The following is a 15083-nucleotide window of genomic DNA, read 5'->3' as shown; positions in this document are numbered from 1 at the left end:
TTAAGAATGGGGCAGGGACTGGGTAATGAACTTACACTGGTCAGGCTTCTGACCAGGGCAAGACAGTACAGTTCCGGTGCGCAAGGCTGGGTAGCTGGCGGGAACTGGCTAGATCCTCTCTATTGTTGGTTCATGAGTGGTTGTGAGAAGCACTCATGTAACTCAGTTGGTGCTGTCCCTGCCTGTGGATGTCTGTGTAAGTGCAGTACCTGCCAGAGGTTTGTAGTTTGCCAACAGCATCACAGTGAGAGGGGGAGCCCAGGAGGGTGGGATAGAGAGCTCAGCAGTCCCACAGTCCAGGTTGCACCCCGGGAACCCCATCACATCTCCATAAATCCATATAATAAATTTGCACATTATGGAGAAGGACTGAACACAAAAATTCTCAAACATTACATTCTGAAATCTAGATGTTTCATGGTCATAGCCTATGAAGCGAGGCCCTTGAACAGTAAGAAACATACCAGTCTGTGTTTACTAAGTTCCAATATTGAATTGCCCACAATTCTACATACATGCACAATAGAAAAATTAGAGGTTTAATGAAAAGTAACTTACTTTTAAGTACAGTTTTTATTTTGGTCATCATCGGCTGCACGCTTGTCTCTCCATCAGATGGGTGGTCACTCTCACCTCCATATTTCTCATCTATTCTCCTCTTTTTGGGAGCTCGAAGGCCCTCTTCCAGCAGAGCATCCACATCATTATCAAAATCATCCTGAAAAAGACATGGTCAAATACCATCCTTCTATAGCTACTACTGTCCCTTGCTCTGTCAAGAAAAGGCACAAATTATTTAAACATAGTTTGCCTATAGATCTGGATGAAAGATTCCCAATGCCATGGAAAGGAGACTGAAAAACAAGGAGGTAAATTTTCATAAATGGTCACTGGATCAGCAACTGATATTTCATGACAATCTGAAAAGAACCAAATGAAAACTACTTATCCAGGCAGCCCTTAAAGAGTCTGTTAAAAGGCAACATATCAAAATTCAGAGCTAAATTCAGCACCATCTAAAGTCTTTTGCTATATCATTCAAAAATTTTAATCACCAAAATTCTTACCATGATAAATTAAATTATCCTTTAATTTATTCAATTAATTAAAGTTGTGCATAATGGATAGAATTTCTTCTGTCGAAGAATTTTGCATTTTTGTCTTCAAGACTACAAGCTCTTAGATGCTGTCTTTCTTACACATCTTCGCACAAGTTTTTCTAATCACTTGGTAAAAATATTTACATACCTCATAAGAGTAATTCAAGGTTTCTTCATCCGCTTTATCTCTTTGAACGATTGCTTTAGATGTGAACCCTCCTCCTTCATCAATTTCCATCAAATTGTCAGTAAAATCTTCTAACTCATCCAGAACTGCATATTCCACTCTCTTTTCCTGATCAATATCATTTTCATCATCCTTCTTGTCATCATTTTCACCCCCTACACCTACAGCTTTACCATTACTACCACCAAAAGGACAAACATACAAATCCCCATTGACATTATTAATACTAAAATCTGTATCTGGCTTATAATCTTGCTCAGCTCCAGTGTACAGAACTTTTCTGTCTTTGCTTTTGCAGCTTTCTGTAAAGCTAACACTAATTTTTACATCTTTAAGTAACTTAAGATCAGGGGTGAACTTTCGAACTGAAGGTGCATGACGAGCAGTTCTTGGGCTTTGGTCACTATTGTTAGGGTCTATTATAAGACGAGTTTTGTAGCAAGTAGATCCCTTTGTCAGAAGCTGTGTTCTGCAGACAGTGTGCGCGTCCCCAGCTGGGGTATCTGACTGTCCATCACCACCAGAGCCAACGTCCATTACCTCTGCGTCACTGGACGTTTGCAGGGGAGGTGGTGGAGGCTGTTCATTAGGCGGCAGAGGTGGGGGACAAGTCTGGTTCTCCACATTCATTTCTCTTGCAGGTTCTTTGGGGAGGGGAGGTGCATTTTCAGTTTTCTCCATATTTAAACTGTAAAACTACTGTTTTAAAAAACAAGGCTTTAAATAAACGTATATAATCTATATTCCTAACATGCACAAGTCCATCAAGGTAGGTTTATCATGTTCTATTCAATATGCAACACTGATGATTCAGTTAAGCTGACTACATTGTTCTTTTCATTAATGTAGACAGCTTTCAGAATCACTGTCTCAATTATTGGAAATCACAATGCATTCAGCTTAAATAGCTGAAGACTAAGTAGAATGCATCTTCATTGGACAAGAAGGTCTCCTTTTCTTCTTTCAACCTACAAAAAGAAAAAGATGTGTCACAGAAGAGCTTGAAAGCCAACTGTCCCATTCATCAGAGGTAAAAATGGAATTCTTTCCCAAACTCTTACTTAAAAAGGATATTTGAACATCTATTTTATCTTCCAACTGATTGTAATGCTCTTTTTATCAGAATTAAGAGTTCATATTGCTTCTTTGTTTGTGCACCAGAATCACATTACGCCAGCACAGTTCTAGGAAAACCAATTGGTATCTACTGCTGCATGACCAGCAGGCGCAAAGCATTGGTTTTTAAATGGGTCAGATAAAAACAGTTGGTTTTGGTATTAAGTATCTTAGTAACAGAATGCTACTTATCTATATAATCGAAAGACAACTAGTTTGCAATGTTAAATCAGGCCAAATTTTAAGTCTTCACCATTTACCTTCACTAAAAGGTACAGTAGATTATTTTCTTCAATGTTCAATTAACTATTTGCAATATTTTGAAGAATAGATTTAACAATCAGAAATTACTCTCCGGATACTATAACACAGAAAATTTGATCACCTACTAAAAAGTCTGAATAGAGCTTTTCTAAGTAGGGATGTTAGCAGCTGTGTGGTCTTATATCCATGACTATTACAGGTCACTAGAATGCCTTATTCAAGACAGATATTTAGAACCTAAATCCAGAGTGCTAACACTGAAGTCTTAATCATTACTATTAATTTTGAACAGCATCTACTAGCCAAAGTATTTTAGGTACTTTAGACTGGCACACATATTCAATTAGTCTATGTAATTTTACAATGTTATATCAAATAGGCTCTTAATACCATCTTACTTGCTTTTTATATAATGGGGAGGGGGGGGGGGAGGTTAATTGTTGTCTGTGCAGGGCCTTGAGTACCTGGGGAAGGAAATAGGCCACTTTTATGGTTCTTTCTTACCTGCTAATTTGGTTTCTCCAATCCCTTTGTGCCACCCCATACAGTGGGTGTAAGTCCTCCTACCAGCAGGAAATAAAGTGATGTTACGCCCCCTACGAAAGTCAGCTGGCTGAGTCTGCGCTGTTCAAAAACTTGCCAGGCAGTTGAGAAATTGTACTCAAACATTTCAGAAGTCTTAGTCAGTAGTACCACCACACAACATATGAAGAAACAAGGGCAAGATGTCTGGGTTACCATACGGGGACTTAGAGAAACCAATTATAATTCTCTAATGTAGCTCTATGCTAGCCCAGGCTAAGTGAATTTCAACAACAGTATCCAAGCTACAAAACAGACAGGACAGGTAATTAAAGCATTCAAAACGTAATGGATTACAACATGCCAGGCCTACCCACATAAAGACAGATGAAAGATAAAAACAAGAAAGAACTGAAGCTTGGCTAGGCCACAAAAAAGGCAATTTTGAGTTCAAAGCAACTGTGAAACGTGTAGCACCAGGCTGAAGTCCCAATGGACTAAAGAAGAACAAAGCATGATTTGAATGTTAAAATTAACTGTTATAATCTAATTAGGAAGGATCAAATCATGGGTAAAGGAAAAGAGGAGTGACACTCAGTCAAAAATTACATTACCCGTTTCCAAGTCATTAACAACTCACAAGAAAACAATGTTGAATGCTTACAGATCAATGCCTTAACACTTAATCACATAACAGGTTATTAGATGGGGTCGGCTACTGACTGCTAAATCAAAGTAGGCAACAAGATGAGCACCTATCTAGAACGTTTAAGAAAAAAAATTGTGTGATCATCAGGGACTTCAATCTGAGTGACATATGCTGAAGGTCTCTCGCTCTCAGTACTAAAACATCCTCCGAACTTTTCAATATTATAGATGACAACTTCCTAACTCAAAAAGCATTGTATCCAACACAGGGGAATTTGATAAAAGACCTCATCTTCACAAAAAGGAACTGAGCACAAAGCTAAAAATTAGTAGTAAGCTAAGGTACAAATGTGATCGCAATTTGATCACATTTATTATAGGGGGCCAATTTCACAAAGCTGAAAGTTATGAGCCAAATCAGTTGGAAGAAAGAATTTAAAGAAAAAAAAAAAAAGTTCAATTGGAAACTGTTTAAGAACATTTTATTAGATGCCCAAATAGCCATAATCCCACAAGTGAGACAGAAGGCTGTGTGTGTGTGTGCACGTGTGTGTACAAATAGAAGAAAGGGGAAGCTGAGAGTAATTAATATAAATCAGAAGACGGAATTGAAGAAAATTGTTCACTGAAACCAAAGGACATAAGCAGAAATCTATGGACAGCAGAGTTAAAGGGTAGGCTTTTTTTTGTTTAATTGTATTAGAAACAAAAAGCAATACTTAAGGGGGACTACCATGGGAAGCAGTGACTCTGAAAAAGACTTGGGGTCATGATGAATAATCACCTGAACACGAGTTCCCACTGAGATGTTGTGGCCAAAAACATTAATACAATCCCTTAGATGTATAAACAAGGAAATATTGAGTAGGAGGGGGAAGGTATTTGGCATTCGTGTGACCACTACTGGAATACTGTGTCTGGTTCTAGAATCCACAATTTAAGAAGAATGTTGATGAACTGGAGAATATTCAGAGAAGGGTCACGAGAACAATTTAAGGACTGGAAAACATGCCTTATAGTTAAGACTATGATTTAGTCACAGGTATTTTTAAATAAAAGTCGTGGACCGGTCACGTGCAATAAACAAAAATTCACGGCCTGTGACCTGTCCATGACTTTAACTAAAAATACCCATGACTAAATCTGGGGGTTGCTTGGGGGCGGGGTGCACAGCGGCTGCTCCGGCCGCCCCCAGGACCACTGCTCAAGCACTCCCTAGGGCCAGCTGCCTGGGGCCGCCAGAGCAGCAGCCGGTGAGGTTGGCCATGAGGCACCCGAGCAGCTGGCCTCAGGGGTGGCTGCTCTGGCTGCTCTGGCGGCCCTGGGGTCAAGCGCACCAGCCATTGCAGCTGCAAAAGTCATGGAGGTCTCAGAAAGTCACGGAATCTGTGATTTCCACAACCTCTGTGACAGAATCAGCCTTATTAATAAGTACCTACATGGGGAACAAAACATTGATAATGGGCTCTTCGGTCTAGCAGAGGAAGGTATAGCAAGGATCCAATGGCCAGTATTTGAAGCGAGACAAATTCAGACTGGGAACAAGATGCAATTTTTTTTTTTTTGTAAATAGTGAGGGTAGTTAACCATTGGAACAATTTACCAGAGATTGTGATGGATTCTTCATCACTGGCAATTTTTAAATCACAATTGGATGCTTTATGCAAGACATGCTCTAATTCAAATAGGAATTAATCCTGTTTTAAACAGGAGGCCAGACTACATGATCACAGTGCTCCCTTATGCCCCCCCCCCTTTTTTTAAATATAAAATCTATGAATCTATGAAAGCCTCAATTTAATTGCTCTAAAATAATCCCATTATTCTGGATGGGAAGCCATTAGAAATTAGTTCTATTTTGTTTCTGTACGACCTGAATAGCTGATACTTGGACCCTCAGGGTGCTGATGCTAAGTGTTTATCCATCCCATCCTAAAAAGGCAAGAGGACTGTTATATTAATGTTTTAAGTGATCTGATTTGCTATTTTTCACCAGGCTCTGAAACACCCTAGACTATGTGGAACAGCTCTACACTTTTATACCTCTGTGGAATGCATCCATTACAAAAACCCATTTTCATCACATACACCCACATAATGGCCAGACTGAATGACTTAAATTCCTAGGTTCTCCATGGTAAAATAAGCTTTTCATCAGAAAGTTTTGGCTGAAGGGAAGATAAAAGCAATAATCTCAGCATAAATTCACTAACTTTGGGAACCAATGCCTCCTAAATGGTCCAGGTTCTCCAGAGGGATTCTTGAGAAGGATGCTGGCTGTAAGGAGTAGAAATTATGTAGACAAATTCAAAATCCCAAGGATGAAAGAAGTACCCACTCCAAGACCTAATAGGTTCCTGACCTTGAAGAACAGTTTACCTTCCTGTCTGATCGGGAAGCTCTCAAATCCAACTAGAAAGATCATCTTTTGTGGCATATCACAAAAATACTACTCACTGCATTTTCCCTTTCCCCAGGCTGTGTCCAGCTACAGCTCAAGAAGTTTATTCTTGGCCCAAGTTTTACAGCAATGGGAATAACAGAGGACAGGAACTTCCTTTTTACCTGCCAAGATTTGGCAGCTTTTGTGCCCTGTCTGGATGTTATTGCCTATACAATTATTGTTGCTTAGTCCTTCCTTCACAAAGTTGAAGTGATGAACTGGGAATCAAGTTGTCTGCTACTTGGTAACTGCACTTCAGCTGGAATGGGGTTAAGAAGGTCCAAGGCGACTTTAAGCCAACTTTGTGCTTCTTGCATTTTTTTGTCCTGCGCCTGGCTGCTGGCATCAGAGCTACCCCAAGTCTGATCTAACTTATCCTCTGCTTCTCATGGCTCCCCATGAGCCACGGGAAGCTAAGACTAGGCAGAGCACAGAAGCACTCCCACCCACATCCTCACCCCCACCTCTAACTGCAGGAGTGGAGAGAGAAGACTTATAAAGAGGCAATTGGGAGACCCCCCTTATGCAGAGAGTATTCTGAAGGGCCTCTTTTTACCCCCTTTATGCCACCTGTTTTCTAAGGGGTGGATTTGGAGGGCCCTCTGCTAAAAACAGAGCCAAATGGAGCCTGGATCAAGATAGCCAACATGCTAAGCACACTAGATCCAGTAATGCCATTATGGAACTCAGAACCTCAAGACATGCCCTCAGCTGTTACAAAGGCCAAATGGATCAAGAAACACACCTTGATTGCAGCTTCGCTATTAAAATATTCCAAACAGAACAACTTACCTATCAAGGTATTAAATTACTGGCCTCAAGAAACATTAATTCCTATGGTAGAGAAAGGTTCTCATTTATCATCCAGACATTGGATTCTCTGAAGATTCATACTGACTGCTAAGCCATATGACCAACATGACCATACTAAAAAATTGTCTATGTAAATCTGACTAACACCATCCTTTTGAAAAGCTGTAGTAAGAACTACGAGTACCTTTGAGAAGTTGTGGAGTGCTACTGTCAAGTGGAAATTAAGCATCCTGAACATTCAGAACAAAAAATTGAAGGAACTTCTGATAAACTGGAGGGAATATAGACATGTAGGTCTGTTTCTTATTGATCTACAGGACACCTAACTCCACCAAATAGACCATCTGAATTATGGAATGCTAGACCTCCATCTGGAAGGAGCACATGGAAAGGAGTTTACTTTCTCCACATTCTAATGGGACAGTATATAGGATGCTGTCAGGGATTATAAAGAATAGCAAAACCAGCACTGACTCACAAGACAACAGACGACCCATCCTGATTTTTGCTGCCTTTTAGAGCATATTCTTTGAAGGAGACAGATTCTTGCTACAAGATAAATTTGATAGAGTAGCCAGGAGACATGAAAAATATCTATTACCCAGCAACGTGAACAGGTCCAGTCAAAGGTAAAGCCCTAAAAGTCTTTAGGAAATCAAGTTCCTTGTTAGAAACTGTACATTCCCTGCCCAAGATGTCCAGAAAGGATGAGTGGTTCAGAAGAAACCTGAGCCCTTTCTATGGCTAACTATAACCAGGGTTTCTCCTCCTCATCCTCTGGCTCCAGAAAGCCATGTTTTAGAGTAGAATGCAGGCCACTTGTATAATCAATGCAGCTTAGAAGTCCACCCCAAAAAAACCCAACCCAAATTCTACAGAATATTCCCCCAAAAGGAATCTCTCACTCAGGATCATCTATCTTCATGTCATCAGAATCTACCATGTCCTCATGACAACACTGCCCTCAGAGAGAAGTTTTTTTCTGTTTACAAAACAAAGAAGATTCAGTTTTGAAGGAAAAAGGCTGAATTAACCATTGTCACAAAATCAGAACTGAGCTTCTAAAGGAGAAGGCTCCATAAATCACCACCACACAGAATAGTTCACCTTCCTCCATGTCACCAGTCTTGGCACAGAGAAACACGTCCTGAAGGTAGGGAATGGTCTCCAGAGATTATCAAGATGCCCAAGTAAAAAAGCCAAACAGGGATACAGCCATGATTTTCTCCACATATAGGAAAGAAAACATACATATGCAAAACAGATGGTAAGGCCGCACAGAAACACAAGGAGCACTGGTGCAATCAGTTAGTGATCACCATTTTGTCCAATATGGTCACATCCCGGTTATGACCCCTGGCACTCCCTTATTCACCACTGTCATATCACAGGATGTTTTGCACAAAGTATGCCTTGTGATATATCATTCTAAAAGTCTTGATCTGCTAGCCATTAATATCTCACTGGCTTATATGTGCTATCATCGTCTGTGAAGTTTGGCTACGTATGTGTTACTTTAACATGTTGTGAAGTTTAAAACACCCACAAGTAGCCTTTCAAGTACAACAGTAAAAAGGCCAAACAATGTTAATGGCTAATTGAGGAAATGCACACAAGCACAAGGATTACCCCAGGAGCGGTGTACAACAGAAACCTATCAGAGATGGCATTACACAATGGGAACGTTTGACCCAGGTCACAGCAAAGGAGCTTTCCAGCAAGTGGGAAGAAGATATAAAAGGGGAAAATGACATCATGATGGTACCTCACTCTCCCTAGAACAACACACCTGGAAACACCTTAGGAACAAAGACTGAACTGGGGAAAGTGATGGTCCCAAGCTAAAGGGATTTCTAGCCTGTGTATGAAAATCTGGGAAACCCAAGCTGCAAAGCAAAGGCTTTAAGAATCTGCCAGACGGTTTATCACTCAGGGTGAGAATTTGCTAATTTATATCCTACCTATCTCGAGTAAATGCTGTGTTATCCGACCCTGTACCAACCAGAAAGCTCTATAAACCAGCATTTCTAATCTTCATAGAAAGTCCGGTTTATAGTCCAGTTGGCGCGGGTCTGCCAGACTCCCTACCTGGCTCCACGTGGATCCCAGGAAGCGGCAACATGTCCCTACTGCTCCTAGGCGGAGGAATGACCATGAGGGGTTCGGAGTGCAGGAGGGAGTGCGGGACTGGGGGTTGGGGCACAGGAGGGGGTGTGGGGCATGGGCTCTGGGAGGGAGTTTGGGTGCAGGAAGGGGCTCGGGGCAGGGGCTCTGCACAAGCAGCCACCTGTCCCTGTTGTTCTTAGGCGGAGACATGGCTAGTCGGCGCTGCCTGCTGCCTCCGCCCACAAGCGTCGCCCATGCAGTTCCTACTGGCCGGGAATGGAGCCAGCGCTCAGGGTAGGGGCAATGCAGAGAGCCACTAGCCTTGCCTCCGCCTAGGAACAGCAGCGACAGGTTGCCCCTTGTGGGGAGCCGCCCGAGGTGAGCGCCTCCCGGATCCGGCACCCCACACCCCCACGCGCCAACATCCTGCCCCAAGCATCCTCCCACACCCAAACTCCCTCCCAGAGCCTGCACCCTCTCCTGCACCCAAACTCCCTCCCATTTAGTTAACCAGAATTTTTCACTTACTGGCACCCCCATTCCCACAATATGCTGCATTAAAAAAAAGCTTTTACTGTAGTACATTAAGCTCAGTTTGCAGTTTTGTTTATTCACCAAGTAATCTGCTTTGATCTGTTCGCTATCACTTATAATCTATCTTTTAGTAGTTAATAAACTTGTTTTATATGTTTTAATCCAAATCAATGTATGTTTGATTAAGTTGTCTAGGGAAAATCTCAGCTTGGTTACTACAAGTGTGCATGGTCCTCTTCACATTAAGGGAGAGGCGGACTGGGTATTAAACCCATATAAGAGCCAGATTTGAGCAGGGCAGGACGGTACTGCTCTGGGTCCTAACCTGAGATACTGGTGGTTAGAGAGCCTGCAAGTAACTGCAGCTGGGTGTGGTCCCTACTGCGTGAATTCTGGTGAAAGTGCAAGCTTGGAGGGCTTTGCAGCTTGTCACAGCAGTACAGTGTGAGAGGGAGCCAGGCTGGTGGGTCAGAGGGCTCAATAATACCCCAGTTCCAGGTGGCAACCTGGTGGAAACCAGTTACACCCGTCCAGGAGTACCATAGTAGGTTATCTGGAAAAAGCAGCACTAAACTGTACCTTAAATAAGCCCCCCTCAATTAGTGAAATGGCTGCTCCATTTACAGTATGACCAACTTGTTAAAATGGTTTCAATAGCTTTGCTCACAGAAGAGAAGTTGGGGGGGGGGGGGGGGACATTGTGGGACCATTTGTAGTTGTGCAGAGTACAGAGAAGAATAAGGAAGGCTTCCATTCACCCCACACTTAGAAAACCAATACTTAATAACAAAAAAGAGGGAACAAACAAATGGTAAGGCAGCTTTTTGCAAGGTAATTCTTGCCAAAAAAAAAAAAAACAACAAAAAAAAAAAACACACACACCATCACCACCACATTGGAGCCAAAGGACCACCTCCCCATATAATGTTCATGTGAATATAAGGAAGTCATACTTTTTATGAAAATCCCTAACCTATCTAACTGTAACAGAAAGGGATAAAGTCAAAGAAAAAAAAAAACTAAAAAATAAGTTCTAAGTTCTTTGGCTGGCTAGATATCTCCCACCTGCTGGAGACAGAAATGGAATTGAAAAGGTTCAGCCAGCCAGCCAGCCCCTCTTTGGGGGTGGGAAATGACAGCACACAGCATTGCCAGCTTCCTGTCTCCATCTGATGGTAGGAGGACTTGTGCCCACTGCCTGGGTTGGCAAAAGGGGGTTATAGAGGAAATATTAGATACATGTCATTATATTGGGGCAAGAGGATGGCTGGAGGAGCCATTATTGGGTTGGAGAGCGATCAGGTACAGAATCCTCATTTCCCAGTCAGGAAGGAGTGGCCAGGTGGGGGGGATCCCCATTAGCTGGGGCCAAGAGTAACCTCATTATTGCTCACGCAAACAGATCAGGGCAAGAATCTTCATTGTTTAAAGAAGGAGAGGACTGGGAGAAAGCTTCTCCATTCCCCTGACCACAGAAGAGACAGTCAGAGAAGAAGAAAAAGGGAATGTATCAAATGGAAATCCATCCCATTAATCCACAATTAGGAATAGCAGAGGTGCAGGGAAGAACCTTCATCACTCCAGTGAAGCAGAAGAAAAGAGTGTACCCCAAAGTGAAGGAAGGGAAGTGAAGGTGAGGGGGGTCGGAAAGCAGGAGGATGTGCAGGCTTCCCCTCATTACCCCAATGTGAAGGGAATCAGAAAAATGGGGAGGGGGCGGGGAAAGAGTGGGCGGAGTTCTCCTTACATTGTTGAGACCGAGCCTGTGAATTATGCCAAAGGATATGAAGAGGACTGCCCCTCTCCCCCATCACCTTGAGTGTGAGCGAGCGAGATTCCTCCCATTACATAGAGAAGGGGGACGTGCAAGGGCAAATATTCCCCCATCCCCATTTTCCCAGGGAGTGTGCGCGCGCGGTGACGGGGGAGGGGGCAGGAGGAGTGCATGGGGGGACTCTTTCCCATAACCCCCCGCGAGCCGGGCAATGGGATGTGCGGGGAGACATTCTCCATATTACGGGGGGCGGGGAGGGGGGCGAGCGGAGTAGAGAGAATCCCCCTCCCCCCCGGGGATGTTTGTCGCCATTATCCTAGGGGCGATCGGGCGCCTCCTCACTGCCCGCGCCAAGGGCAGGGGGGAGGGGACTCAAAGGGAGGTGCAGGTAGGACGGGGCCTCCACACGGCCATGGTGGATCTGGGGAGCAGGTAGAATAGTCCCCGTCCCTCGCTGTACGGGGGAGGAGGCGGCGGCAGAGGACTGTCGCTCGGGGCGTCGGGAGAAGAGGGAAATCCTCCCCAGCGCCCCGGCCGGGACAGCACCAAGCAAGCGGCTGGGCCGCAGGCCCCACTCCTGCCCACCTTCTTCGACGCGGGAGTCTGTGGGCTCAGCACCCACCTGGGCCATTCCGGGTGTCCCCGCCGCTCCGCTTTCCCGGGCCGGGGGAGTGGAGGGAGTGCCTCGGCTGCCGCCTCCTCACAGGAGCCGCCTCCCCCGCCCAGCCGCCACCATCTTGAAACGCCTGCTTCGAGGGGGCTCCTGCGCCCGCGGGCGGGACTATGCGGGCTCTGAACCAATCATACTGGCATTTCCATCTGCCAGTCACATCAAGCCTCGCGTTCTATTGGCTGTTTCTCGACCATGTCAGTTCGCTCAGCGAATAGGTACACACCTAGGAGACGGCCTCCGGAGAAGTGGCCAATGGGAGAAGGGTGGAGGCGGGAGTTAAGAAGGTGGGGGGGGGGAGAGAGAGAGGAAAGGGGCCGTTTCAGGATCCAAGAATGGGCAGGGTCCGAAGCCAAGAGGCGGTGGGCCCCTCCTTAAGGCTAGGGGAGAGTAGTGTCGGAGGCCCTGGGGGGCCCTTGTCAGGAGAGGGGGTTGTTTGGCTCGTGTGTTGCCAAGGTAACCATCACCATGGTATCCAAGCACCATCAAGGCCCCAGAGTCTGTTTCAGGGAAATCCCAATTACCTCGCCCACTAGGGCAACAAGAAATAGGGCAGGCTACTTGAGAGTCCAGCTAATAGGGAGTCTACTGACAGTGAGGGAGCCAAGCCATTCACCACAAAGGGTGGCGGCTCTGGCTTCTGTTCTACTAGGTGCCCAAAGCCAGCTATGTCCAAGGCCCATGAATTACTAGACAGTGAATTCTTAAATGGTCACCTCACAGGTCTGAAACCCACAGTCACCCCAATTACAATAAAAAGCAACAGAGGGTCCTGGGGCACCTTTAAGACTAACAGAAGTATTGGGAGCATAAGCTTTCGTAGGTAAGAACCTCACTTCTTCAGATGCAAGGACCCTCTGTTGCTTTTTACAGATTCAGACTAACACGGCTACCCCTCTGATACTTGACACCAAATTACAATGTACACTATGGGATAACAGACACTAGAAGGCTTGGTCCTCTTTCCACTGTAGATTGCATACAGGCCTCTACCCCTGAAATAGCCTGTGAGCTTAACAACCTCATGTTCAGAACCTCTCACACTTAGCCTATGTTAACTAGCCTCACTGTTGGTGCCCTGCACTGACACTTCCACACCTGAGCACAATAGGATTATTCTTAAGAGATCCTGTGACAGGTCTAACGGATCTACCTAAGAGTTCCCCGTACACAAAGGGAAAAAACTCTCCCGCAGGAGATTTCTCCTTTCCCTGTTTTATCAGTCCACTGATTCACTTGCTTGTGTTGATACTGTATTTACTTGTTACCTATTTATACTAGATTATAAAATTCTCTAGTCTGGGACTTTGTCTTATTTTATACTTCTGATATTTATTTCATTCATCTGTTCGCTACATCTTATAATTAAAAATAGGCTTGATTCAATCTCAAGCCACATACAAAACTGGCTTACATAGATGCATGTTTACCTTATTACTGTTTGTTTTACCTACAGCTTCTTGTCTTTAATTAATAAATTACATTATAAATTCCCTATGGCAGGGACTATGTTTCATGCTGTGTTTGTAAAGAATGTAGGACAATGGGGCCTGAATTTGATTGGGGCCTCTAGGTACTATTACAAAACCAATAATAAATAATAATAAGATACCATACACACCCAGTTTAGATCAATAATACAATTAGATAGTCAATGGACACTTACTGTTATGGTTCTTCCTCTATTACTTTAAAATATATAGCTCACAATTGCTCATACTCAGATATCAAATTTCAATAACTTTACCTTGATGTGCAATGTAGGAGTGCCAGTTCTGTGATTTGTTATCAGCTCGCAATAATTTTACATACGCATGTCATGTGGCAACTATTTTACAATGGTGCATCAGAAAGTCATCGCATCATGATGCAACCTTATGATGCAATGACATTTCATAAGGCTGACTAGTGATTTTAGGATCCATGAGTATCTATCAGGCAATTAATCGTGGGATAGTCCTGAGGGTCCTAGAGATACTGTTATGAGTGATAACCCTTAATTAACATTTCCTTTAGTAGGGGTTTCCACAGGAGTTTGTCTGATTGGATTAAAATATGTCTAATAATGTTGTGGCATTTATGTTGACAATGTCATAATGTTACATTAGTACCTTACAATGTAGAGTAGCAACATGATGTAATATCTTCACATCATGATAAAATTTCATCACCCAGCAATGCACAAAACTACAATTGCATTGTATGGAGTTCAAAAGTTATTTCATGACACTTTGTAGTATTGTATTTGCCAGGGTATGGATGTCAGGATAAAAACAAAGACAATTATGGAAATAGTAGGAAGAAGGCATTGCTATCATTTGCCTTCTTTCTGATCCCATGATTATTGGCCCTTGCTCTAATGCAACAGCCCTGTACACCCTAACTTGTGATATCATAGCTTCAACAGCATTAGGTTGGTGCATGGAACACTTTTTTTTTTTTTTTTCATTTTTCAAAGTTTCTTTTTCAAAAACAAATCTACAAAAATTAAATAACTAAACAGAAACATACAACACAAAATAACTTATTTAACTCCCGATGCACTGGTTTCTGTGGAGTTTTAGGATAGCTATGACATCTTGTTATCGATGTTCCTTTAAGCAGGAGCAAGGCTAGATGTTAAAGGACCTGAAAGAATGGGGGGAGGAAGATTTTAATGTGCTGAATTCCTCTCTTAGCCTGGCTATTGGGATCAATTAGATATGATAGGGAAGTTACTGAAATTTCGTTCCTTATCTTTGCAAGCCATCTTTAAAACTGAAGTAAATTTCCAGTCTGTTTATTCATCACATAGATTTGCGCACACACATTTGTTATTTTAGGGTGGCTCATAAGTGATGGCTTTTATCACTGATTTTAACAAGCAACCTGAAAGTATATATTTAACACATGCATTTTAAGAAATA

The 15083-nt window shown here is 43.2% G+C and overlaps 1 protein-coding gene across 2 annotated transcripts in view; it reads right to left on the bottom strand.

Moving 5' to 3' along the window:
• DGCR8 (DGCR8 microprocessor complex subunit) overlaps window positions 1-12250 on the bottom strand; it is a 42988-nt gene extending 30738 nt beyond the window's left edge. The window contains exons 1-3 of one of the 2 annotated variants that reach the window (XM_054006105.1): window positions 12093-12250; window positions 1249-2255; window positions 559-718 (exon numbers count right to left, since the gene is read on the bottom strand). In XM_054006105.1, coding sequence (XP_053862080.1) covers window positions 559-718; window positions 1249-1968 — 880 coding nt within the window. In that variant the 5' untranslated portion in view covers window positions 1969-2255; window positions 12093-12250. The remainder of the gene's footprint in view (window positions 1-558; window positions 719-1248; window positions 2256-12092) is intronic. The other variant, XM_054006106.1, reaches the window with a different exon arrangement.
• Between the last annotated feature and the right edge of the window lie 2833 nt (window positions 12251-15083).

This window comes from Malaclemys terrapin, chromosome 16 (assembly GCF_027887155.1).
Source record: "Malaclemys terrapin pileata isolate rMalTer1 chromosome 16, rMalTer1.hap1, whole genome shotgun sequence".
Classification (NCBI taxonomy): Eukaryota; Metazoa; Chordata; order Testudines; family Emydidae; genus Malaclemys; species Malaclemys terrapin.
This window is presented reverse-complemented; position numbering and strand designations above follow the sequence as displayed.